Source organism: Melospiza georgiana, chromosome 2, assembly GCF_028018845.1.
Source record: "Melospiza georgiana isolate bMelGeo1 chromosome 2, bMelGeo1.pri, whole genome shotgun sequence".
Classification (NCBI taxonomy): Eukaryota; Metazoa; Chordata; class Aves; order Passeriformes; family Passerellidae; genus Melospiza; species Melospiza georgiana.
In genome coordinates, this window is record NC_080431.1 from 54,016,280 (window position 1) to 54,043,813 (window position 27,534).

Consider the following 27,534-nt stretch of genomic DNA (forward strand, 5'->3'; position numbering starts at 1 on the left):
TTCTACCCAAATGAGTCACCAAAATTAACTTCTTGGAGCAGACTACAACCATATTCCCAGTGCAAAGTCGAATATATGCATCACTGAGTTTTACTGGAGAGCACCCTACTGGGATGGTGTGCCGAGTTCACTGAGTTCTTACCCCACTGCACCGGAGAGGAAGGGGGAAAGTCACAGCTCCACTTTCCCCGGTGCTCCTCTCATCCTTCCATCCCCAAGGGTTTAAAAACTGGTGGATTTCACCTGCACGCTGCCTATGAAGGATTTTGGGGATTTTCTTCACGAACATAAGGCCCAAACATTTTCTTTTCGCAAAGCACCCCAAATTAAAATGGCAACCAGGGAAATGCTGGCACTGCTCGGGGCGAGCCGAACCGCTTGTGCCAGCCGTGCCCCCGGGAAGCGCAGCGCCAGCAGCGCCTCAGCCCGGGCTCCTCCATGCGCAGGAGCCGAGCCCCGGGCGGGGGGACACGGACCCCCGAGGGTCTCTGCCCTGAGGACGGGGCCACACCGCCCGGGACACGGCCAGGCTCCCACCGAGCCGCGGCCCCTCGGCTACCGAGCCCAGAGGGGGGACCGTCCCGCCGGGAACCCCCACCCGGCCGGAGCCCGCCACTCGCCGCGCCGGGGCAGGCAGGGGGCGGAGGGCAAGGCCCTGCTGCCACCACCTCCCCTCTTTCCGCCCGCCCTGTCAGGCACCGCCTCCTCCTCCTCCTCCTCCTCCTCCTCCTCAGCCGCCTGACAAGGGGACGGGGGCGGCAGCCGCGGCGAGGCAGCAGCAGGGGGTGGCAAGGTAGGGGACAGCCCGCGAAGCTCCGCCGTTGCGGGCTGCTTCTCGTCCTCGTTCTGCTGCGTGCGGGCTGCTGAGGATCGACCATGGTGAAGGTGTCGTTCAACTCCGCGTTGGCGCAGAAGGAGGCGGCGAAGAAGGAGGAGGAGAACAGCCAGGTGCTGATCCTGCCGCCGGACGCCAAGGTGAGGGCGGAGGGGGGACCGACCCTCCGGGGCCCGGCGGTGCAGGGCGCTCCGCTCTGCTCCGCTCCGCTCCGCGCGGAGCCCGGGGAGGGGAGCGCGGCGGGGACGCTGCCGAGCTTTGTACGGCCCTTGCCCGCGGCGATGGCCCCCGGGCGGGCCGGGGGAAGGCTGCGCAGCGGTGCGCCCCGCCGCCCCATCGGCTCACGCTTCTAAAATGGCTGACAGGGCGAGCTCCTTGGCTCCGCTTCTGCCGACTCCGGGGATCTCTGTGCTGGTTCCGTTTTTCTGTTTGTTTGGTTGGGGGTTTTTGTTGGGGTTTTGTTTTGGAGGGTTTTTTTGTTAGCCGCTGCAGCGCGTGCACCGCGGCCACCCCGGCTTTCGGGGCCGGCTGCGCTCCCGCAGCGCCCTGGCTGTGTCGGGCCGGCGGTGGGAGCTGCTGTGTGGGGAGAGGGCGGGTCGTGCCCGCCGTTCCCCCCGCTGCCGTTCCCTCCGGCCGGCTGCTGGCGAGCTCCCGGACCCCGGATGCTGCGGGGCAAGGGAGAGCCTGGAGGGTGAAGTTGGGGGTTCGGCCGCGCTTTGCCGCAGCAGCGTGTTCGCAGAGCCTGGTGGTTGTGTGGTGCGGAGAACTTCGCCTCGGAACTTAAATAAAGGAACAAAGAGCTGCCTCCCCCCGCCCCAGAACAGCACCCAAACTCCGGGCGCTGCTGTCGCCTCCCCTCTGCGAACAGCAACGGAGAAAAAACAGCAGCGGCTTTTTAAGTTTTTTGCATAGAATATAAAGGTTTTTGGTTGCAATTTCTATGCTCCCGTAATCAAAACCAGTTTTTAATTCGGAGTAGTGTAATTTGCTCTAAGCTCTTTCAGAAGGGAACGAAAACTTGAAAAATGGCCAACTGCACATAAACAACAGTGTCTTGCTGTTTTCATTTGCTTTCACAGTCTCTGGTTCATCGGGCCTCTGAGTTACCAGATTGGCTCTTCAAAAGTGATAGTGTTTATTAATTTCCTAAATCTTTGTGGTGAATTTCTGCATAGGAAGACAGTATCTGTTCAGTTTGTGAAGTCCTGCCCTGGTGCAGGTTTTGCCGTGATTTTGATGGGGCCAGGTTCCTCACCTGCAGAATCCGCTCTCATTTCACAGCCGAGGAGAACCAGAAAAGTGCTTCTGGTGACATCTCCCTGATACAGCAGGTGGTTAAATGTCACACTTCCGCTGAGCATACTGCGCTTTCAGATAAAACTGACCAGTGTTTAAGTCTCTAGAACAGTGTGCCACAACAGATGAGACAGTTTTGTTGCTCAGATTGCCTGCAATTATATGAAACCCATTGGGTGCTGGTATTCCCAGAGGAGTGCTATTCTCTAGAAAGTAGTGGCTTCCCTGAGCCCACATTAAGCTGTAGAATTCCTTCCTAACCCCAGATTTGGTGGTCAGTGTGACACCAAGCGCATAAGCAAGACACAAACTCAAACTACATGTTCCAGAAAATGGGTTTTTCTTATTACCTCGGAATCCAGACCTGCCCTGGATGGTGTTTGTTTCCAGATAGCCTACCAAATTGGGCTTGTTTTTCTGCTACTAAACAAACAAAATACATCTGGCTAATTGTACACTGGGGAACAAATCCTCCCGACCCTGTCCAGATACTGACGGAAGCATGTCATTTGGCTATGATTTCCTTAATGTGGAGCTGCAAATTCTAGCAGCTGAGGATGACGTACAAGATCTGCCTTAACTTTGGTTTCCTTGCCTAGAAATGAGACTTGTAAACACTTATTAACCAGGTCAAAAGGCAGTCTGGTCTCACAGTAGCTACTTAAAAGTTCTTGCACTGCTGTCAGGGGATGAACATGCCTGAACGAAGCTTGAAACACTCTCAAAATAGCTTGCTGGGAGGGGATGCTCAGTACAGATGAAAATTCCAAAAACAAACGAGCGCTCTTGAGGGATGAGTCTTTGACATTCTCCTTGACACATTTCTATCTTTTGTCTGCAGATCTGCAGACCTGTACCCAACAGTGTGCAAAATTCTCGAGTAAGCTTTTTTTTGGGCTTTTGTGTTTTAAAGCATCAATAAAAGCAGATCTGGTACAGTAGCGTTGTCTGTAGTTTTTGTAGAACAGGCCGTGCAATCCATGCAGGATTAACAGTAGTGAAACAAGCACTGCCATGTAGCTCTGGAGGTATTGTGATTCTTCAAGTCTGGGAGCTTATTCTCAGATCTTTGGGCGGGGGGGGCGGGTGGAAAGGAACTGAGGGCCCTTGTAAAACTTGATACGTTTGAGGTAAGTGCAAGATCCACTCTTTGAACTTCGCCTTCTCGAATACAAGTGCATTAGAAACAGATCTTCCCCCACCCATCCACAACTTCAGCTGCCTATGCAGCTCTTTGGAGGAAAGGGGAGAAAATAAACCACATCTGACAAATGCATTATTCACATCACGTCGCTGCTGGAAAACCCTTTGCTTCAAGTGAGGTTTGGAGGCAGTGTGGGAATGTATATTGAAAGAAAGAATTCTGGTAGACTGAAAAAGGTCACATTTCCAAAACAGCATATATGGGAAGTTTGTTTTCCCTTCTCCTACATTGTTTCTCTAGGAAAATAATTAGATCTGGATCACAAGTGTAAACATGAAAAATATTGCAACATTTTATGAAGCTTTCTTTTATGAACAAAGTCCTGGAAGGCATTCTGGACTGAAGTAAAGAGAAAACCCTAAGAAGAGACTCAACAGAATTGCACTATCACAATTTTATTACCAAGAACTTAAAAATACTTAAGCCAGAGAGCCAGAGATACTAGTAAACTAGTTGAGATTAATGAATAAAGCCAAATGCTTTGAAATGTCAAGAAAATAAAAATTCACAGGATGAGCTTTTGGGCTGATTCTTTGACAGTCTCATTCTGCAGCTTTTCCCAGCACAGTGCCTTGAAGACTGCTGCTCTGCCATTGCAGGATTACTCTCAAATACATAATCTTCCAAGGACTTAGCAAAGAGCATTTGCAGCTAAAATATGCTGATGACACAGCATAGAAATACTCTGATTTTCCCAGAAATTGCCCGATAACCTCTGATGCAGATACTAATCGGAAATTAATCAGGGAAGGTAAGACAGGAAGAGGCAAGAAGAGTAGGGGATGTGTCACGGAAACAATGTCTTCAAAAAAAGGGTTTTGCAGAAGGCAGTGGTCTTATGCTTTGGAGTATCTTGTTACTTAAAAAGGACTTGAAAAATCTAGAGTGCTAATCCTGTCTCTGCATAAATCACTGCTCAGGATTATGGCATGTAGTGAAAGTGTCTCCATAATTACTGTAGGCAGCCATTACAACTCTGTTGTTGGGGTGGTACTTGTATGCCATAATTCTCAGCCAAAATACAGCATACTCCCAGTGAAGGGTCTTAGGCCACATTTCATTTTCCATTTTGCTCATTGTCTCTATAATAGGGTGTTTTATGACCCAGTTTCCAACAAACAAACAATGTGCGGTCTTTTAACGTTTCTCCCTACAATAGATCTCTGGAGAGCCAAAGATGGTTCTGAGCACAGCTGAAGTCTTCAGACATTTTATAAAGGCCTTTCAGTAGATTAGGCCTTCCCAAAAATCTTTGTGCCCTCAGTGACTGGGGCTGTTGCTCCATTCTGCCAGGTTCAGTGGCAACCTTTTAAAACTATTTTTCTCTTTTTGGGGTGCTCAACATGGTGCATATTTACCACATCCAGCTTTGTGCACAGAAGCTGTGGATTCACACATGTATTGTGACTGACCATTGGGTAACTGCATATGCAGAGAGTTCAATGTGAAAGTGTAAATGTTAAGAATTTTAAAAGCAGCAGCTTTCTGCATTTATTCCTTATAAGAACGTTATTACTGTGACCTTTAAAATTAACCTTCTTTTTTTCGCTTTAGCTTAATCATTCACTTAACTTTAGCTAAAGCATACTAAAATAGACATTTTTTAAACACAGAATGAAGGGATCCACCTAAGAAGTACTGATGAGCAACAACTAGTGAATGCAATTTTGCTGTGCAGAAAAACCATCAGATTTTGTGTAATTGGTGTTAAATATATATATATATATATATGCAAAAGTTACTGTATCCACTAAAAAATAGTCATAATAGCTGTTTGGTTATTATTTTGCTGTTAGGAAAGCAGGTTTTCCCTCTTTATGAAACATCCCTGTAGCTGGGTGGTTTAGGATTGTCTTGTTTGGTTTTCATTTCTTTTTTTCTTTCAGGAGTTTCCATATTCCCATTATAGGCTTTCTCCAGCCAAATTTCTGTAGGCCTTACACCAGATGCCATTGGGGAAAGAGCAGTTTTTGTATTTTCCTCTATTTTCTGTGATGCAACTAGGTCATTAAACCAACCAGCTTCTGCTATCTGTCAGAGCATGTGGAGATTAAGACATGATTATTTAAAAGAGGCCCAGAAGTAAAAAATCCTAATAGAGCAAATTCCCTCCCTCTTCTCCCAGATGTTGCTGAAATTTTAATGAAAATCCACCAAACTATAGATGAAAACCCTTCAGTTTCAGACACAAAGAGTACCCAGGGCTTGTTCTGTTATTTTATTTGACTTAATGGGTACCCAAAAAGATAAATTAGGGTAAATGGAGTTTTATTGAGCAAAATTTGTGTTGTTAATGAGGGACTTCTCCTAAGAAAAGAAGCCTTGTGGCTGATACTTTCCCCTGCATTTTTTTTACATTATGAATTTGTGCTACTGGTTAAGTAGAGCAGCTTCCTGAACATAAGGTAACTGTGGCCTTGAGACTTTTGACTCCTAAAGCTGTTCCTTAAAGGCTTGCCAGCAATTGAGACAATACTAGAAAACCAAGATCTCTAAAAGTTTGTGGTGCTCTTTTGACAACCTCTTGCTATTTTTAAGTGAGTTTAGGGATTTGGAATTACAAAATCCAAGATGTGGTCTGGAGGAGGTGGTGTCAACCCCCAGCAATGGGCACGAACCTGTGGGACAGAGGAGCTCTGTCAGTTCTCTGTATCTCACTTCCTTTTCTGTCTCTCATAACCTCCCGACCTGAATAACAAGCACGGGGCTTTGGTTGAGAAATAGAACCATTTCCCAGAAGAATTATATTTAATGTTTCAAACAGGATGTATTCTGCCAGACCTTTGTGATAACTGCTTTGTCAGTTGTTTGTATCATTCACGTTTTTGGCTGACCGAGCAAGAGAGCTGATGGCTGCACCATACAGCTTGAGTGAACTCAGTGCAGGGATGACTACAGAGACAAGGGGGATGCTTTCTGCAGTTCTAAATAGTTTCTCTTCAGTTTCCCAAACTTCCACTTGGCTGAAACCCCTTGCCCTGAAAATGTATTCGGAGAAGTTGTTTTCCCCTTAATATCATCGTATGGAAGAGTCTGTAATTAGATGATGCTTTATTTAGTGCAGTATCTAGAAAAACTATCCTGCCCTGTAATGTATCTTTACAGTAAATGTCAGAAGTACTTCTCTTATGTTCACTCCTGTCTTTCTGTGCTGCAATACTCTTTTTGATAAGCCTCAAGAAACTAGTTTAGATGTTAACATTGCGTAGCAGTATGAAGAATACCACTTAAACAGAGGCTGTTGAAATGAAGGTTCTTTTCAATGGGAAAGATCAAGTTAAATTAGTTAATTTCTGAAGATGTGGATCAAAACGAGAAGCTGAGCTTCCCTGTGAAAATCATTTGAAAGAAAATTTTCTTGGAATCAGCAGTATTTTCAAGGGAAATGGTTTTGACTCATTCCATTATAATGAATATTTAATCCAACATGTGAACATGTATTTCAAGGAAAGTTTAATTTTAAAATGTAATGTGTATCTATATTTTTCTTCTGTTAAGTATTTTAATGAAGTGTTTGCAGCTGCAAATGTAACCTAACAGATGTGGTTTTATAGACTAATTTCTATTTTCAAATCTATTTTCTTTGTTATTTATCTGGGTTTTTCCCCTGATTTTTTCTTTTTCTTATCAGCATTTTAGTAAATATTGATGCTAATAGTCTTTGGGGTGGGGGGTATGTAAGAATGGTAAGCATACTTACCTCCAGTAATGTTTTCAGGTAACTGTTCTGCAGTTGTGGTTTTGGAATATTTGTCAGCTTTATATGTATTTTCTAGCCAGTAGCCAGTAGCTACAGGCATCAGATAGCTCTTCATAAAAAGAAAATAGCCCTCTCTGTGACCCTCAGGAAATACCTTCAAACACAAACACTGCCTTTTAAAGTCCTAGTAATTTTAAATATTCTTTATTCTGTACTTCTAAGAACATTATGACATTTTAAAAATGTAACTGCAGCTGTAATAAGTGATTATATGTTTTGTTGCTTATTGCACAGATTCCTTTTTCTTTTCCCTATTTTTTTCTCCCCTTTCTCCCCTTGTGCTGTGATTGACAAAGGTTAGCATTATCTGCTTTTAGTCTCCTGATCTGTATGAATAATACAACATTCATTTTCTTACTATTTATGTACTGCTTTTTATCCTCAGTGGAAATTACTTTGAATCTACAGATGAAAAGCATGCTAATTTATAAAATTCGGGTATCTGTCCTAATTTTACAGATGTGGTAAACCAAAGGAATGAGATAATTAATAGGATTGAGCTCTGCAATGAAGTCAGAAATGGTTTTGGTGGCAGACATCATGTGATCTAGGTAGGGTTTGGACCACAAGGGACTTACAGAAAAGGACTACGTCCTTCCTGTGTGATCCATGTGTCATCTGCAAGCAAGGGTCCTCTGTGCAACAGCTGTACAAAATTCATCATGACAAAATGCCAAAGTCATATTTGCCCAACAGTTAGTATAGAGATCCTGCAAAAAAAAAAATTTGGTATCTTGTTTGGCCTTTCCATGTAGTGTCAGTGTGTGTGTGTGTGTGTACACAAATATTTTTCTAAATTTTTCTAAAGTTGATATATTATTAAGTATGCAATACATATAATTTCATATATATAAACACACATAAAAATAAAATCCACAGGCATTTTAAGAGTAGAGTTCCTTGAATGCAAGTCTTTGGTTAATTTGTGGTTGTCTTTACTCCAGTGTTCAGCAAACTCCTGCTTTGATGGCAGCTTTCTGCTCTTTTGTGGGTACGATGAGATGGTGGAATGACTGTGGAAAAAGAGGAGGCTGGAGAGATCATAACTGGGAGGGGTCAGTGATCTCTGGGGTGGATCTCACATAGTTGCTGAATCACTAAGGCCTGTTTATTTATTTATTTATTTATTTTAAAGGATAAAGCCTAGACAGAAATAGAAAAGCCTTGCACTCACACATTTGAAAATGCAGCAGCCTTTGCAAGGTTGTGAGGCCAGACACGACTCGGAGGCTGCTGCACAGTGCAGTGAGCAGTTTTGGGAAGCTCTTGGTGAGGTGTTTGAACGCTGGCCAGGTCTGGGATCCTGCAGGGTGTGGTGCTGCCAGGTGCTGGGCACTGGAGTGTGTGCTCCACTTCAGACTTGGAATAGTGTAATTGCACTGAAGCTCTTCAGTTTGTTACAACAGTTTTGTCTAGAAAGAGAGCATAATTAAACGTACCCTTCCAAGGTCAGCTCTCCTGTGCTGATACTCATAACTGCCACAATTAAATGCTATTTTGTATTTGCATATAGAATGGTTTCCACTCAGAGAACTGTGCTTGCTGTTCAGGTACTATGCATTCTAATTCACTAATACATGTATTAGCAGAGTGTATGTGTTTGAGGACAGGGCTGCCATTCACAAGAGCCTCAACAGACTACAGTAATGGGCTGAACAAAATCTCGTGAGTTTCAGAAGTAGCAAATGCCAAGTCCTGTACCTGGAACAGACTCGTCCCAACCATCAGGATATACTGGGCACCACCTGGCTGGGAAGCTGCTCTGCTTGAAAAAGACCCAGGGCTCCTGGTGGACATTCAGCTGCATGCTAGTCGCTGGCATCACAGAAGGCTGAGAGCTCTCTGATCCCAAAAAAGACAGCAACAAACTGGTGTGAGTCCAGCAGGGCCACCACAATAGTCAGAGGCTGGAGGTTATGCCCTGTGAGAGCGGCCAAGGGAGTGGGGCTTGTTCAACCCAGAGATGAAACTGCTGCAAGGAGGACTTAACAGCAGCCTCCCAGTGCCTGGGGAGGTGACTGAAAATACAGTGGTCATAAAGTTAAAAAAGAGAGCTTCTGACTGATAAAAGCAAAATATTTTTCAGTCTTGAGGAGAACTGAATGCTGCTGAGGAAATTACCTGGAGAAGCTTTGAAGTGTCAGTCTTAGCGGTTTTCAAACCTTGACTGGTCAAGAGCCCTGAGCAACCTAGACAGGCTTCAGAGTCTACCCTCCTTTGAAGCAGGACTGCAGACCTCACAAGAGGGTTTTGTGATGCTGGATTCTGCTTTTGAGAGAAACTGAGACACAGCCTTTGTAACTTGCTTGAGATGACATACCATCTGTGGCTGAACTGGGAATAGAGTTATTAAATTCTGAGGCTCAGTGGTGCATATGTGCATGCTAATGAGATCTCTTGGGTGAAAGAGCCAACGCCACTTGGGAAAATAGCCTTGAGAGAAATCTAGGTTAAATTCACATAGCGTTCCATCATACTGATGGCTGAGAATCAGGCAGTCATAGAAAAAAAGAAATTTCAGATCTAAGAATTGAGCAGGGTAAGGGAGAAACAGGGACTGGAACAATCAAGGTCAAAGAGATAATTTAGTATTGATCCATTTAAAGTGGAATAGGAACCTTCTAAGTTCCTGTTTTCAAACACTGATCTCATTCAGGATAAAGATGAAAGAAATACTTCATTAAAGTTATAGATTGATTTAGTGTAGTTTTTGTGGGTATGGTAGAATGTAAGTCAGTTGTAGGTCAAAAAGTGCAGATAGGTAAAGGGTTTATTTTGGCAATGTTTGAAAATGAAGCATTTTTCAAAATTGGACAGTTTAATGAAAGGCCATGTTCAGTATTCTGTAACTGTAAAGGGTGTGGTGATTTTGTTTTCTGAAAGCAAATCCATTCTGAAGAACGTCCCATATGACTTCTTCAGCTTGAGGGTTTTTGTTTAAAAAATTAATCCCTCTTGCCAGATACCTGTGCAAGCTTTCCACCTGCATGTTTTGGTCTATCACTTGCAAACTTGCACCAGAACACTTCTCTTTCCTTTAAATATGTGAGAAAACTTAAGTGTGGAATGCAGAACAAATTTCTGTCATTCCAGTTTATGAAAATATGTAGAAAAATTCAGCAACATTAATATATTTTCTTAATAAACCTGATTTTCACACTGAGACATTTAGAGGCAAGACATTTTCCAAATGTTGTAGGTTTTGTTGAAGTTTTTATGGCAGAGAGTGGGGAGAAGGCAAAAGAATCATCAAACTCCAAAGCGAAGTAAAGGATGTGTGGAGCTTTATTACTTGTCTAGCACAGACCCAGCACTCCTGGAAGTCTGATTTTTTTTTTTTTTTTTTTTTTCCTTAAATGAAGCAAGTGGTTAGAGTTGTTTGTTAATCCTCATCCTCTATAGTATTAGTGTTACTTAAAAACTGTAGATGTGTATCACAGAATGGCTGGCATTGGAGGTCATCTGGGCCAACTCCCCTGCTCTAGCAGCTGGTTGCTTGTTACCACCTCCTGCCAGCTTCTGAGTATCTCCAAGGATGGAAGACTTCACAATCTCCCTGGGCAAGCGGTGCCAGTGTTTGAGGTCATGCAGTAAAAGAAGTGTTTCATCATGTTCAGTAGGAGTACAAGATGATATTAAGGTCCTGTGGTGCTGATAGCTGCACAGAAGGTGACCAGGAGGGCAGTCCTTGCCCTGACTGCAGTGAAAGCACAGGCCAAGAGGCACAGGAGTGCTGTGCTGGGTGATATGGCAGACCAAAGTCCTGTGGCCATGGCCCAGCTGCTCTTCACCCGTGATGATGAGCGTGGTGATGAGTGGTTTATCTTGGTGCAACGGTGAAGGGAGGAAATGGAGATAAGGTGTGCCCAGTTACTCTGTGTGTGGCAGATACCAGAGAGCTCTGCTTTGGGTGGGGAAAGATGCAGGGAACATAGACATGGGATAAGTGCACAGAGAAGGAAGCTGGTAGAGCTTGAAATTGGACAGAGTAAGAGGAACAATCTGGGGAACACAGTTTGAAGAAAACATCAGATACAGTGTGTGGTTAGTTACACACTTGCTGTAGACAGCCTGGGATGAGGATATAGCCGAAAGTGCAGGTGAATCACCTGAAAAGAAGTCTTTACCTGGTCTAAAAATACAACTTGCAGGCCATTTAAGTACCCTGTCACTTTCTAGTTCATGTAAGACCAAAGCTAACGACTACTCATCCTAATGCTACTCCAAAATTTAACCAAAACAGCAATTTGAATAGTTACAGGCTTTTTCCTTCCTTACCTATCCTCTTTAATTGTTGACTGCCATCAGGGTTTGCAGTCTCTTATCTCAGAAATGAAGGCAGTGTTTAGGTAAATCAGGATTACTCATGTTGGTTGGGAGTTGCTGGATTACTCTTCAGTACATGCTGCTTTTGTGGTCTCTCACATAGCTATGAATGAACTGCTGATATCTGTCCTTAACATTGACTTTACAGTTGTAATTTTCCTTTACTTCTTGCAGAAAATTTGAACTCTTCATGTTCTAATATGTTTCTGAGTTTTATTTCTTTCTCCCCTACTCTTGCCTGTTTCCCAGCTTTTGTTCTCTCTTCACCTCTGTCTCTCCCAATACATGCAGCTGCAGCTACCTTCCTGCCCACCAGCTCTCATTTGCCTTTTAAGATGATCTTGAGCTGGCTGTTTATACTGATGTTTTTATTCTGTTATAGTTACAATGTTTGAACAATGAAATGAGTCATTTGACTGACACTGTATGTTTTAATAAAACTCCCCCATTATTTCATCAAAGATAACTTTCAACCAATTAAAACAACCTTGGACTTTGAACTTGTAAAGCTCCTGGAATTTAATTTCTTCTTACTTCTGGATTTCCTAGTGCTGTCTAAAAGATTTTGTATTTACAATACTATTTCAAAGACCATATACAGATAGGAGAAATAGAAGAAGAGGTTAATAGTACCAACAGCCTAATGGATAATTCTAATTGATTTATCCCCTTGGTTATTCAGGCTATGTGACTACAGCGAACAGCAGCACAACTAATGTCATGTTTTCATGTTGTTCTTTAGGCAGAGAGCCTTTGGTCAGATGGACAAATCCCTGTCTGTCCTGACAGAAGAACTGGCACTGCTGGCACTGAGGAGTTGCCATGTTCAGATACCAACTGCATATAAACAGCCACAGCTTGTTTGCTGGACAAGGGAGAAATCTCTCAAGCATCTATTGTTTATAGAGTGTTTTTTCCCAACTAGCAAGTTGAAAGATGATTGTACTTAAAATTTAAATTTAATTTTGTTAGTAAGCATAGAATTGCTGTTTTAGAGGCAGATCAGTATGCTTGCCTTCCTGATTCGCAGCATCTGCCAAGTGAGGAGTCTTGCAAAAGCCTGCCTTAATTTCCCATCTGCAACAAGTAATAAATACAATACCAGGCTTGGAGCAGTCTTCAGGCAGGAATACCATCGAAGGAATGCAGAGCTCTTTCTAAATTAAGTTCATTTTAAATTGACTTTCTTTTGTGAGGATTTTCTACAGACGTTGTACTTACAAGTCAGAGCAGGCGAGCCTGACCAACAGAATTCAGTTTGTACAGCCATTGGTCAGTATTTTATTTAAAGGCTTTTTAGCTTCTCTCATTAAAAACACTTCTAGGGAGTGTCATTAACTTCCCTTCTTCCCACTCCACTAATTACAGCTGCAGTTGGTCAATATTTGCCTTCAGGAAACTCAGTCTGTCCCACAGTGTTCTGTCCATCCATGTGAGCTAAGTGGCACACAGAGGACCTTGGAGGAAAAACTGTTCTGAATAACTTCCAGCCAGTTTTACCCACATTAACTGTAAGCTTTTATATATGTGTTTGTGTATATGTAATAGATGTTATTCTCACATGCATAATTATGGACATTTTGTGTATTATGCTGCAGACATTTTTAGTAATGTTTGTAATACTCAGTAATGCTCTGCATCTGGTTTCTCTGTGGATCAAAGACTGTTCATTCCAAAAGACATTTCCCTCTCCCATAATTATTTTTATTGCTATCTTAATCTATTTTTAAATTTGGGACATTATCTTTTGCATAGCTGTCCAGTAGTCATACAGTATTGTGGACTTCTCACAGCATGTTGTTCATCATATCTGGTTTAGATAGATGTGTCCTTAATTTCTGCAAAAAAACAAGGTCTAATAATCTCACTCATTTTAATATGAGCTAGACATATGCCTTGTAAGTTTATAGAGTGCTTTACTTTTATAATGTTAAAGCAATTATATTCCACTATGTACAAAAAGCCACAAGGGGAAAATCTAAGTAATTATCAAGTCTAATTATACACATTTGTGGCTCAGCATTGGAGCGTCTTAGAATACATTTGTGATATTACCCCAAACTTGCATTTGGCCATTCTAAAATACAGCATATATTAAAGAAAAAAAAAGTAGCATTAAAATTGAACTGAAAAGAGCAAGAGAAAATATGGCCACTAGCCATTAATAACTGCTAGTGTTTGCAGGTTTATGGGGTTATTAACTTTTTCTTTTTTTAATTTACTAGTATTTTCTTTTTTAAATTAACTAGCAGAACAGTTAATGCTAATTGTCATAAAGATGTTCTTGTGCACATCTCTCTGTAGTTGAGAGTGTTCTGATAAATAGTTTGTGGTATCATTCCCATCTGAGAAGTGTTTCATGGTTTTAGTAAGAAGGCAGAGAGCAGTTTTACATTCACTGCTGTGGTCACCAATAAAGGGACCTGTTCTGAAAACTGCAGTCAACTTGTCACTTCTTTGTGAGAAGACTCTAGATTTGAATATTGCTAGTCTCAAATAATAGAGAATTTAATACTTCCTTTCTATCTGAAAGGAAATTGTTACTGCAGAGCTTAAAGCTTTTCAGGTTGGGAAGTCCTGAACCATTTAATTTCAACACTGTAGGATTTAGTGTACAAGTGGCAGAGAGATGCTTCTGTTTCATGTCTTATGCATGGGAAACAGGCTAATCAAATGTTTTCCAATTAGAACAATCAGCTCATCAAGGGAAACAAGCCAGTTTTGGGCCTGCATCCAGTTCCTCTTAAGGCATTTTGCATCAGAGATGAATTTTGTGGCATCACCTTAAGGCTGAGGATTCACAAGGGAGCTGAAAGTACATGGGGCAGGGATGAAGCAGAAAAGAGGAAAGAAGGGGACCAGGACAGTAATTATTTATTACTGCTCACAGAAGTAGAGAGGCGTATTTTTAGAGGTCAGTCTTCACCTCAAGTACATGATGCTTTATTTTGTGAGCTACCTCTGGCAGTGGAAAGCTGGCCTAGAGAAAAATTAGTCATTGAAGCTGCAGTCTCATGTTGTGCTCTGGCTTCAGAAGTCAGCGCTGCTGCCGGGGAACAAAGTGCAGTTGTAACCATGTGGGGAGAAGCGCTAATTCAGCACTGTCCCTCTTAGTGGGGATCTGCTTTCACTTAATGGGTTTCTTTGCAGAACATGAGTCACCTGGAAGGAGGGTGAGCATCCATTGCACTTCCTTCTTTTGCAGTGCAGAGGGTCAGATTTTTATAGCAAGGGACAAATTATTCTTTTGGGTCAATACAGCCCAAACAAAGCTATTATGGCAGCAGTGCAAAAGCTCAGGGAGCTTAGCAATGGGTCAGCTACCTATGTAATTTGGCTTCAGTAAATTATTTATAATATTTTAATTTAAGCTGGTTTTAAACTGCTTAATAATGTACTGAATTTTCAGGCTAGGAAGTCAATTCTTTGTCCTCTTTCAGTAGCATAAAATAATTTCAGTGTTGTCAGTTTCAGGTTCTACCTGTGCTGAAGTGCTGTGCTTTCATTCATTCTCCTAAGCAGGAGCCTAAACTGGGCTTGAACTCTTGCTGTGAATTTAATGGGCTGTTTTTGGCAGGCTGAGGACAAATCAATGATAGGCAACTACAAATACAAAATAGCTTAACGTGCCACCACAAGGGACACCTTCAGAAATAATAATGATAGCCTTTAGCTGGTGGTAAAGGATAAAAGAGTTGTATTAAACCCATTGTTTACATCTTATATATCAAAGGAAAATTATTTAAGGTAGAATACTGATAAACTTGTCTTTCAGGTTCCTCCTAGCATGGTTAAAGAGTAAAAGTTACTTTCTTTTTTTCTGATTATTTTGGCTGCTTGGGGAAAATTGATCTGACATTAACCCCTATTTCCAGGTAGGTGTTCATACTCTGTGTGCCTTCCTCACCATTTCCCAGGTGCATGTTTTCTTTGTCTTTCTGGACTTACGAAATAATGAAAAAAAAATGGAAGAGGCGGTTATTCCATTAATGGATAATTCTGGTTGAAGTTAAAAAGGTGTGGGGGGTGAAAGCAGGTCTAGGAAAGACTAAAGATACTGTTTATATTCTTCAGTAGGAAATATTTTGATATTGTATCCCAAAGGCAGTTTGCTATCCCTTTTTCTGGCATTAACTTGGAATGGTTTGAGTACAGCTGTTACAAAAAGTTTCAATCAGGTGTCCTATATGCTTTGAAATATCTAGGGAAATAGTTACCTAATGATACAGGGCAACATAAAAATAAAAATCCTTGGTTTACCTGGTTTAGATTTATAATTGAGATGATTTATAGAAGAATCCACAGTGACTCAACGTGACCTGAGAGTTAATTAGATTAGTATGGGTATTATATCCTATTCTCAGTCTTTGCAAAGAGCCAGGTTAAAAATCAGCCATCCAGTAATCCTGTAATTTTTTACACTGAATTTCTTAAATAATTAGTATTCTTAAAGTATTAAAAAGTTGTTTCTTGTCTTTACATTGTGTATTTTCAGTCCACAGCAAATGTTATTTTGCTGATTTCACTTTGCCTTGTGATGTATCCCAGAAGTGTTGGTTTGAAGGGGCCTCTGGAAGTCATCTGCTGCAGCCTCCCTTTAGAAACAGGATGGTTGCCAAAGCAAGATTAGCCATGGCTTTCTCTAGTTGAGTCTTGAAAACCTCCAAAGATGGAGATTTCACAATCTGATTTACTGTGGTATTTAACAAGGTAAAGTAAAACAAAATGTGTGAAATATCTTCAGTTTGACTCTAAGTATTACTGAATCAGATTTTGGCAGCTGTTGCCTGGGAAAGAAGCTGCATTGCCACTTCTGTATGAAAGGTAATTGCAGTGTACTGTAAAGGTGGGTTTCGTATCACTTAATTTTAGCTGCATATGAATTAGGTACCTACTTTGTTAACCAAGGAATTTCCCTCTGTAATCAATGAAAAGAAGTAAGTCCCTCCAAAATGCTACTTACCCTTCTCTGGAACAGCTGAGTCATTTCCAGGAAGTGCCACTTTCTCCCACCATTTACAGGGAGGATCCCCTTTCCATTTGGTGTCAGACTTGCTTCAGCCAGATAAGGGGAATTCCTTCCTAACTGGGCCAAGGCAGCTGGGTACTGTACCTGAACCTTTGTTCAAGGGGGGTATCATCTTAATTAGCAAATGCAGCAAAAAGACTCAGCACATCAGGCAGAGCACTGACTAACAACTATGCCTGTCAAAGCCTTCTCAAGCAGTTCTGTCCTACTCTTCCTCAGTTTTCTGGGTGGTTTTTTGTTCATTCAGTCATAATGATTTTGCACCATCATCCTTCTACATTATTGTTTTGTGGTTGCAAAGGGGTAATGAGTTTCTTTGTGTTTATTTGAATTCAGATGTTTTCCCAGGATTATCCTGGCTTAGAACAGGGTAGCTCAAAGTTGAATTTTTTTATTTTATCAATATATTATAATTATTGTTATCGTTATAGTTATCGTTGTTATTATTTTCTTTTCTTACTTCGTATATGAGTTACGCAAACACTTAGGGGAGGAGAGAGCATTGTAATGTGGCTGATAGAGGAAAGCTTTTGCAAGCAGCAGTTTATTGCTTAGGATGCCTGTGGGGACTGCATGGTTATGCAAACTAGTGCCCTAAAGGGGAAACATCCTGTCATTCCTTCACTATTACACGAACAGCAGATAGAGCAGAAAGCTTCCTTAACAACAACTTACAAAGCATCTTTATATTTTTTTCATTCCCACCGTGGCTATTCTGCCAGCCAAGTTGTGATAAGGGTTGTTTTGTTCTGATGGAACAACATAGGAAAGGATATATTTTGCTGCTCTTACTACCTTTGATATTTTGTTGGTTCTTTGGGTTCACTTACATTGCATATACTAAGGTAAAAAAGAATCTGACCTTTCTGAGTTGACTTCCTTGCTCTGCTGTTGTTGCATTGAGGTTGCCTGAGAATGAATATTTTTCTGTCTGCAACCTGGGAAGTGGCTCACTGTTTATTATTTGGTATCTCAGGAGATTTTGTTACATTTTTCTCTTAAGTCTCCTGATCTAGTCAGTGATAATGGCATTAAAAGTACAAGTTTTACTAAAGCTCAACTTAAACAGACTTGTTTTAAATTTTACCAAATAAGCTAAGTTTCTAAACACTTGTGCTAATGTGCATACAGGCTTTCCTGGTGGGTGCAATGATTGTATTTGCTGAGCCTGAAGTATGCACTCTTTTACCTGCCTGGGAACAGTGTGTTGAAGGTCCCTCTCTGGTGCCTTGCAGGACCCTGAGGATGCTGTGCCTGTTGGACAGAGAAGGGCCTGGTGCTGGTGCATGTGCTTTGGACTGGCCTTTATGCTGGCTGGTGTGTTCCTGGGTGGTGCCTATCTGTACAAATATTTTGCATTCCAGGTAAGTCACATACTCATTATGAGAGGGCTGTTTTTCGCTGTGGGAAGAGGAGCAACAGACTGTTCTTCCTGTGTTAACATTTAGAAGAGGAGGAACAGACTAAACCAAAGGAAGTAAACCATTTTTTCTTTCCAAAATTTCATGTTTTCTAAAGGCTAGAGTTTTACCTTCTCTAAAGTTACCTATCAGCAGAGGAGGGCAGAAGTGAAGCTGGCAAATAGAAGAGAGCAACAGTTTTGAAAACCTCACTTTGCAGAGAAAAGATTGTATCTAAATAGGACTTGGGTTTAGGAGCCCCAGTGGTGTCCCAGATTTTTATCTACTCTCTTTTCTCTTTTGCAGTGCCAAATACTGGAGGTGGATTAACCCCTTGAAAGCCTCCTTGTTTGATCCCAGGTTTCCTAACACATGAGGCACTGCTAATGCGCAGGAAAGGAGCTGCTTGTGAGAGCACCGTGGCGACTCTCTCCTTCCCTAGCCTCCACGTGGATAAGAAATATGGGCCCTGCAGGGCACTTGGGAAAAGCACAGTCACTGTGGTTTAAACATGGCCTGTCAAGTCTAATCCACACTGACAAGATTAGACCTCTAACAAAATGTATTTTCAGTCTTTTAACAAATAGCACTGCTGCAAGAGGAGCTCTGTGAAGGCAGCAGTGCCAGGGAAACGGAGCATTTACCTGAAACATGGGAGATCTGAGTTAAATACTGTCTCCCTTGGGGGGAGTTGTCACTGGGCAGTGCTGGATGTGCTAGGCTTTTGCCCAAATGGTGGGAGCACACCCTGCCTGCTTCAGAAACTGCTGGGGTTGCAAGATCACAGAGCCAGAAAGGGAGAGGGTAAGCAAAACATGAATCTCTCTAGCCCACTGGTCAGAGCACCTAATTATAAGGTAAAAAATGACGTTCTTATCCCTGATAGCAGGACTGTTGCTTTCCCCCCATTTTAGTAGCTGCTAATGTGGAAAGCCAAGTCATTAAACTTGAGAAATTCTAGCTGAACTTGCAGTTTGGAGTCTATTTGGCTATCACATTAACCAAATTTACAGGGGATAAGTAAGTGTTGCAAACGATGATGCTTAAACAGCACAGCTAATCGGGGTGGGTGGATTAACGAGCTAAGGAGCTGAAGGCCGGCTGCATTTCTAATGCACATTTCACCCATGCTTAGCACTGGATGCTCCACCTTTCACCTGCCAGTGAGGTGAAACTGAAAGTGCCATTGAATTAAACCTGTGCTGCTGGTTAGGAGTCAGATCTGCGTTAAAGGAAACATTCAGGAATTGAGCTGACATTGGGCTGAAGACACATTTTCAATGGAAAATTTTAAATTGATGGCATGTGCATATGCAGAGTTCCATATTTCTAAAACTATTTGGTGTGTAAATTTGGTACATGGCTTCGTCTGACTCAGAACTGTATTTTACACGTAACTTAGGTAGCCTGCCACCTGTTCTGTGGCAGAAGGACACGAATTAGTTATTCCAATTTCTCTTTTTACCTTTTTGCCTCTTAAAACTGTTCAAAAAGTATTTTAGAAATTGACTGTCCAGACTCTTGAAGTCTAGTAAAACTAAGCAACTTCACAGAATAATTGAGTTTGGAGGGGAAGTCTTGATGTCATCTAGTCCAACACACTGCTGCAAGCAAGACCAAATTTAGACTTGCTTTTTGAAGGTGATTTGGATGACCAGTTTTAATGCTTTTATTTGTAATTTTGACTTTTAATAATTTACCTGTTTAGATTTGACTTAAAATGTAATAATTTTACAGTGAGATAACAACAACATCAACAACAAAAACAGCAACAACAACAACAATAATAATAAGAATACACATGCATATAGATGTAGGAACTTCATGGTCTTTCTAAAAATACATGTAAGACTGGATTTTAAGAATCTTCTTTATGGGATCCTTGAATTTAAACAAAGAACTCCCTCTGTGTTGAGTGTAATTGAGGTTTTAGCCATGGCCCTGTTGTTGATAGCAACTGGCTGCTGCTTTGGTGTATGAATCAAATTAAAGGCAAAAAAATTAATTCAGTCTGACAAGTTTTTCTTCAGAGAATATTACTTTTAAACTTCTACGTTACTGATATTTTTGTTGCTGGGTTGTTTACTGTTTTTAGCAGGGTGGCGTGTATTTCTGTGGAATAAAGTACATTGAAGATGGCTTAAGTTTACCTGAGGCTGGGGCAGAGGCTCAGACTGCTCGCTACCACACAATTGAGCAAAATATTCAGATCCTGGAGGAGGAAGATGTTGAGTTTATCAGTGTGCCGGTCCCTGAATTTGCTGACAGCGATCCTGCTGATATCGTCCACGACTTCCATCGGGTAAGAAATATGTCTGAAGAAGCTGATTGAAAGCATTTAAAACTTGAAAAATGTTCCCCCTCAGCCATCCTGATAAATGTACTCATTTATTTTGGTGGGGGGAAGCAGAGGGGTGGAGGAGGCAGCAGAAATGTTTTGATCAGCAGCAGGCTGCAAGCAGTTATTAACTGGGCATAAAGTACAGCACGATAGAGTCATCATCAGGTGGTGTGTAAGCCACCTTTTACAAACACACTTCTGTTTCTAGAAAGGGAAAAACCTTGGATCTGTTTGCTCTCCTTAGTATGAGAAAGGGAAAAGAATATTGTTCTTGCTCTGCTCAGTCCACTGAGCCAGAATTTGACCAGCTGCTGTGGTGCCAAGGGAAATTTGGAAAGGCCTGAGGTAGCTTTGACATTACTTGGAGGGGCTGATTGCATCTGATGTCACTGGGTGTGTTCTCCTGGAGGTGCTCTCCTAGCATGGCTCAAACCCCCAAAGCAGCAGCAGAAGGACCATGGAAAACAGCTCATTTTCCAGATGCCACGGGAAGCCAAAGTTTAATTTCTTTGTGCACCACAGGCTACTATGATTCCTAGAGACACTGAACTAAAGTTTCAAAGCTGTCTTCCTTTTTTGGAGAAATAACCTTGATTGATAGGAATCATGGCAATAAATTTCTGTTAAGGCAGTTGACAGGGCTACAGCTCTCAGAGTTAAGAGCAGCTGCAGAACAATTAGAAGCCTTCCTCTTCTGTATCAGCATGGTTGGAGCGGTCTGATGGCAACGAAATGTTGTACAGCTGGTTTTCAGGAAGTTAAATCTCTGTGAACATTTGAAGACTTCACTGAACAGCTTTTTTTAAGCTAAGCTGAAAAAGAATAGGGAAGTGTCCTATTTTTTTATGCAAACTTCGGAGTTTAAAGTGCTATCTCTCAAATATTCATTGCCAGATTTGGAGGAAAACATTGCTTGCTCAAGCTATGTAATTCAAATAGTATTTCAGAATATATTTAGGGACCTTCTGTTAAGAGTTAGAATAAAGACTCTAAAGAGGGAAAACTAGAAAATGAAAAAAGAAAGCAGCATCTAAGAAGCAAGGAAGAACAATATAATATTAAAAATTTACTTTTGGATGTAATAAGTTCAAGGCTTTGCTCTAAAGGTCAGTGCAAGGGTCATTTGCCATAGATACAGCACTTGCTCCATGTAATGAGATTAGCTGCACTGATGATTGCTGTCCTGGCATTATTTTGACTGCTGGGCTCCTGGTGCTCAGTATTTTATATACATATACAGCCTCAGAGCTTTCAGCAGCTAGAGATAACATCTTCTTTAGCAAGAACAGGTGCAGTAAAACACAGCTCAGTGAACAGAGCTGCAGGATTCATCAGGGTAATTCCCTGAGCTTTTTATCAAATAATGGCAAATACTGCAGTTCAGGTACTGTATAAAGATAATAATTCAGCTATGAATAATCATTAACCTTGCAAGTCAGTCATATTTTTGAACCTAAAACTACTTTTGTTGCATTATCTGTAGCAATTTTTTTTCTTTCTGTGTTTTGTTCTTACAGCAGCGTTTCCTCTTTAGACTATAACAAAATATAAAAGCATGAAGATTAGAGCCAGGTTTTTGTCCTGTTGTTCCACAATGAAGGCACTAAGCATAAATGAACACTGTTCTTGTTTCCATAACAGCTCAGGTACACCTTTGTAGTTTCCTTGCATGGTGCATTTGAGCTCCTCATCACCTGCTGCCTTGCCCAGATCCCTGTGGAAAATATAAACTCTCATCAAGGCTGCCCTTTGCTTGTACTTTTACTTGCCCTTAGATTGGAGTTTGTTGGACAGACTTTACAGTGAACAAAAGAATAATTTGAAGAACAGCACAAGGCAATAGCAGTTCAGCAACATCTGTTTGACAGTTTTCTGATCTTGGTTTTTTGATTAAAATAAATGTTTTCTCAATAGAGACTCACTGCCTATCTTGACCTTAGCCTGGATAAGTGCTATGTGATTCCTCTGAACACTTCAGTTGTTATGCCACCAAAAAATTTCCTGGAGCTGCTCATCAATATCAAGGTATGATTAAATCATAAGTAATTTGTTCTTAAGACAGGAACAAGTATAAGTTTTTTTGGTTTTTTTCCCTTCTGCAGAACTCCGACATTCACAAAAGGCACATGATCACTAGAGGTCTTTGCAAAGAGAAAAAAGTCTGTAACCTACTTAGACAATGATCTACAATCATGAAGGAATCATTAATTCAGAGGAAGGCAAAAAAATCTGATTTTCTTTAGTGCTACAAATTTGGCTGACAAAACCATGTAAAAGTGATGTAGCTGGACTCTTTGATAGTAGTCTGTGTTTTTTAATTTGTAATCCATTGTGACTGAGGTTTCTGTAAAGCATGTGTGCACTGGACTAAGACTGGTTAGCTGAAAGGCATGGAGTAGATAAGCCTGGGAAATGCTTTTTACAGGGGCATTGTTTAAAGCCTGGGGTTGGCCCCCACTTCGATCCAGGGCTTGAGGGTGCTGCACACGAGATGTGTTGGATCTGCACATAATGTGTGCTTTCCATTGCTGATTTAGGTAGTATTTGCCTTGGGTTCTGGCCTTCTGGTTTCTTCACAGAACAGCAAAATAGCCCAGTGGGGAAGAGAGGTGATGAAATGTGGCTAAGATTTGGGGAGAATGTTTTAATATTCTACTGGGCTTTTGTAACTTTAGAACAGTTACATCATATTTGGGTTTGCTTCTTTCAAAAAAGGCTTTGGAATTAGGACTCCAGGAAGCATTTTAGCCATTTCTGAGTGGTTTATATGTATAAATAAATTTCATGTGAAAATTTACCACAAGTAAGTCCTTTGATGCTTTTTTGCTTCCTATTTTGAGACTGGCTATTTAACCACATTTTCATTTCCTGTACATAAGGATGATGTGGTGTCTGTAAAACTCAGTGACCCCATTTTTTTAACTTTGTCTGTGCTGTTTTCTTTCCATTTTTAGATCACACAAATTCCACTATTAAAATCTGTTAATTTCCTACTTTGTCATTAGTACAGAATCAAATATGCTTGGTTTCCAAGTAAGAGGATAACCAGGCATCACACATTTAACTGAAAATCCGTGCAAAAGCAAACAATTTTGATCATTGTCCCCAACAGTGGATGCCCTAATTTTATGAGACATCTGCTTAATTCTCATTGTATTAACAAATGCTGTGGGCATTTGATGTCACAGAAAATCAAGCTAAATGTTTAACTGGAATTTGGAAAACTATGCTGCAGATACATAAAGTGAGCAAATACTGACCTGCAGTCACACTGGTTACACCGGCAAAAAAAATGTATGAAATGAGTGTGTTAGTTTCTTTAAAATGAGCTCTGAATACATGCAGAGGGCATTTTATGTACATGGTGGAGTTCTGGGCTGTTCTGGTGTTTAAGAAACACCATAATTTTAGCCTAAAGTTCCACATTTCTGTATATTGATACAGTTTGCTTCAGTGTGCAGACATGAAGGGCCTCCTTTGTTTCTTGGGGAAACAAAACTGAAACCCAGATATATTTGCTCATCCACCTCGTTCCTGCTGCTGAGACAACTGGCTAATTTTAACTGTACACAGTGCACAGGATGTCTCAAAAATGATGATATTTGTGGCTATGCTGGATCCCAGTGCTGGGTAATTGCCCCTGCAGCAACTGGGCAGAGGAGATTCCTGCACTGAGTTTCCTCTCCTCCTGTCCCACCCAGGGAGAGCTGAGAAGGCTGGGTCTGGGGTGGCTGGGAGGTCCTGTGGTTTGGAGGGCATGAGCCCAGGAGTGCCCTTGCAGGCTGGCCCCCAAGGCCTCAGCACTGCTGCCCACCCTGCCAGTGCTGGGTGCTGTGCTCTGGCACTCTCTCAGCACTCCTTCCTGAGAGTCGAGAGACCAGGAGTTAAGATGCAGTGATTTGCAGAAATTTAATTACAAAATAATGAGCGGGATAATTTGGGAGAGTGATGTTTGCTAAGCTGTTACTTAGAGAAAAAAAAACTTGCTGTTGTTTTCCTCACAATATATAGTGAAGAAAATATTCATAGTTTATTCATTCATGCAAAATTTAAAGTGAATTTTATGCAGTCCTTTCTTTACTGGGAATAATAGCATTTAATCAGCTTCTCAACATGTCACTGGAGCTGAAAAGATGATCTTGTTTCACAGCGGAAATTTCAAGTTGTTTATTGTCACTAAAAATACAGAGATCTTTCACAACAGAATCTGAATTTGTTTTCACAATAGCTGATCATTTTATTTTTAAAAGCAAGGACACCCTCTTTACACTGCTATAAATTAGAACCACTCTTAACAAGATTTCTTAGTATTTTTAAAAATGGATGATTATTTAATAGCAGTGTTAGAAAACTGGCTGGCAGCTAAGTCTGCATCTTCAGCCATGTACAGTGAGGTGTGCACAGAGTCAGATTCCTCCATCATTTCCTCTGTGGCAGAGTAATACTGGAGGGTCTAGAGAGGGCTTGGAAAGCCTTTGTATGTCATTGTGGCTCTCCCCTTTTTCAGTGTATTGTCTTGGAACACCTGATGTCCCACTTTGGCTTCACCATAATAACTTACATAACTGACAAGTCACCATAATGACTTACAGGGATAGAGGGTCTCATCTTGGCTTTGGTTTGCGAACAGTGACCCAACTGTGAATAAGTCTAAGGCTTCCCAACCCCATGGACTGCAGCTGGACTGTACTGCAGCTGGCCTGCTTCATCAGCAGGAGTATCTCCATGTGGATCAGGGTTCTGCCAGCTCCTGCTTGGGAGTTGTTCCCATTGAGGTCTAGTGGGCTGTTACTAATTAAGTGAAAACTTTGGATGATAATTTCAGAACTGGCCTGTGACAGTGGGTACAGCTAGAAAAAAAACCTGCTGAAGGCTGATGTTACTGTAGCAGGACCTGCAGTGGGTGTTAGCATCAATGGAAGTTCTGTGACCTTTTTGCATGTAATTGTTACATGTTTCTTTACTGTAGTGAAGTTTACACATTTAGAATGAAAGCCAATGGATAATACATATTTTTAAATAATTCAAAGATACGTTGAAGAAAAACACTGGAAAGCATTTCTTGTGTACTCGGACCACAAAGAGATGGTTTTTGACAGAGCTGTTACGATTTTGTTCAACAGGCTGGAACATACTTGCCTCAGTCCTATTTGATTCATGAGCAGATGATTGTTACTGATCGCATTGAAAACGTGGATCAGCTGGGATTCTTTATTTACCGCCTCTGCCGCGGCAAGGAAACCTACAAGCTACAGCGCAAGGAAGCCATGAAAGGTAAACCCTCCTCCCATGGTCTGCTGCGTTAACAAGGGCTTCAGTGATGCCTGAGTGTGTTCAGAGAAGGCTCTAATGAAAGCAAGGCTTGCTTATTGCACTGACCAGCTCTGTGGGCCTCAGTGTGTCTGATATTTTCTTGTGTAGGTGTGCAAATAAGTCGTGTCATGGTGCAAAAGTGCTCAAGGCCCCAGTGACCTAGGAGTGCCAGATGTGTCTGTGTGTGGGTGGGTGGGTGTGTGCATGGGTGTGTTTTCTGGAGCTCAGGCTTTCATTGCTGCTATTCTTCAGTCTTGAGCCCTAAACCACACACCCTACCTCAAAACAAAGAAAAATCTTTTATACAGGAGAAGCTTTAGCTTTGTAGTCCACATACAGAATTGCAGCTTCTTTTTGTCATTAAAGCCATCTATACATTGTTACGTGTCTTCCTATTTGTGTCAGTGAAATGTCAATAAGAGCTTGTCTTCACAGGAAAATTATAGTGCTTGGTACTTTTTTTATGGAAAAATGGCTGAAAAACATTATTTGGAAAAGTGTTGAAGAGCTGTTAAATACTGCCTTAAAATTTGCATTCAGATGATACTTGGATTTGCTTTTTGGTGGTTTGGTTTTTTTGCTTTTAGGTTGTTTGATTTCTTGTTGTGTAATCTGCACATGGTGTGCAAGTGCACACCAAAACAGTTTAATTGCTTCTGTCATATTGTGAGACCTGACTGCTTGGGAAAACAAAGAGAAGAAATACAATTTATAAAAGCAATTTAGATTGATGTTTGAAAATGAAAAGGTTTTAATAGCAAAATCCAATTAAAAATTTAGTATGTTTATTCTGTAGTAATAAATGTCCCCACAAGCATTTTTACAGATGTACAGAAAGGGAGATTGGGAACTGATCTGAGTTAAAGACTAGCCAGTGGAGGGTTTATCTGAATGTGTGCCTGTGTGTGTTTTGTTGGAGGGGAGGGTTGGAGAGAGGTAGTTCTGATTTCTTGTGGCATCTTATCATAGCAAACATAAAACTTCTGCCTCTCATGTACCTCTGCCCTTCTTCTCTTGACACTCTGTTGTTCTTTCCCAATACAACAGGAATTCAGAAGCGTGAAGCCATCAACTGCCGAAAGATTCGACACTTTGAGAACAAGTTTGCTATGGAAACACTCATCTGTGAACAGTAATGAGGAATAGTACTGTTACAGGAGGTTTAAAAAGTACAGTATGACCCCACCCTTTGTATTGTGTGCAGTGATTATTTTTTAAAATCTTTTTTTTTTGTAAGTAGTGGACAGGGCTTTCTTGCTGAACATATGTTCCATACTTCTCATCTCATGATACATGTAAAATCAGTACGTTTTAGTTTTCTCCTTATTTTCAGGTGTGGTGTTCTTCTTATATTTGAATAGGAATTGTATAAAGACTTAGTCGCTAGTGCATTTCATGTGAATCTCAAATACTAGGAAGAAGAAGAAGAAATCTTTGAAATATTCACCAGTTTTTAAATAAGTAAAATTGAAAAAAATTATTAATGTACAAATGGACTGCAAGAGCTACTTCTAACTGTAATATTACCTGCTATATAGTTTGTTACAGCATATAGACAAACCTGTATTTGACTCTCCTAACCAAGTGCAATTTGTTTTGTTCTTAAAATATTGTCATATTTACCTTTTTGAGATTGATTTCTGAGTAGATGTTTTAAAATGGCGTTTGCTGTAACAATCTTCTAGAAAATTAAGAAGTAACTTATGTTACTAACTTGTATATAATCCATGTATGTGCAATGGACAATAAACCTTATAAACCTGTTTGTCTAAAAGTCTTGTGTTTTCTTCTGGATTCCAGTTTACTACTGGATTATTTTTAAGAAGAGGGGACTACAGTTAAAATTAATGCATTTTACTTGAAGTGGTGTTTCTAAAGATAGAATACATGGCTGAGAAATGAAATATGAACAGAAAAACCTGCTTTTCTGTCCCTTTTCAATTAAAGGCAAGACTATGCTGCTTGCTGAAACTCTAAATGGGCATTTCCACAATACATATGATCAGAGTGGAGACCCAAAGGTGAACTAA

The 27,534-nt window shown here is 41.1% G+C and overlaps 1 protein-coding gene across 1 annotated transcript; it reads left to right on the forward strand.

The window, feature by feature from the left end:
• The first annotated feature begins 721 nt into the window (after positions 1–721).
• On the forward strand, positions 722–27,278 carry ITM2B (integral membrane protein 2B). The gene is made up of 6 exons (XM_058045730.1): positions 722–975; positions 17,686–17,814; positions 19,946–20,152; positions 22,106–22,216; positions 25,315–25,465; positions 26,552–27,278. The coding sequence occupies exons 1-6, from the start codon at positions 877–879 to the stop codon at positions 26,638–26,640; spliced, it is 786 nt and encodes a 261-aa protein (XP_057901713.1). The 5' UTR covers positions 722–876; the 3' UTR covers positions 26,641–27,278.
• Positions 27,279–27,534: the final 256 nt, after the last annotated feature.

Bases quoted from the DNA above. Each gene is read 5' to 3' on its own strand.
- ITM2B (XM_058045730.1), top strand. From the start codon at position 877: ATGGTGAAGGTGTCGTTCAACTCCGCGTTGGCGCAGAAGGAGGCGGCG. The intron at 17,815-19,945 runs GTAAGTCACATA...TACTGTTTTTAG, and splicing joins ACAAATATTTTGCATTCCAG to CAGGGTGGCGTGTATTTCTG. The intron at 25,466-26,551 runs GTAAACCCTCCT...CCAATACAACAG, and splicing joins GCGCAAGGAAGCCATGAAAG to GAATTCAGAAGCGTGAAGCC.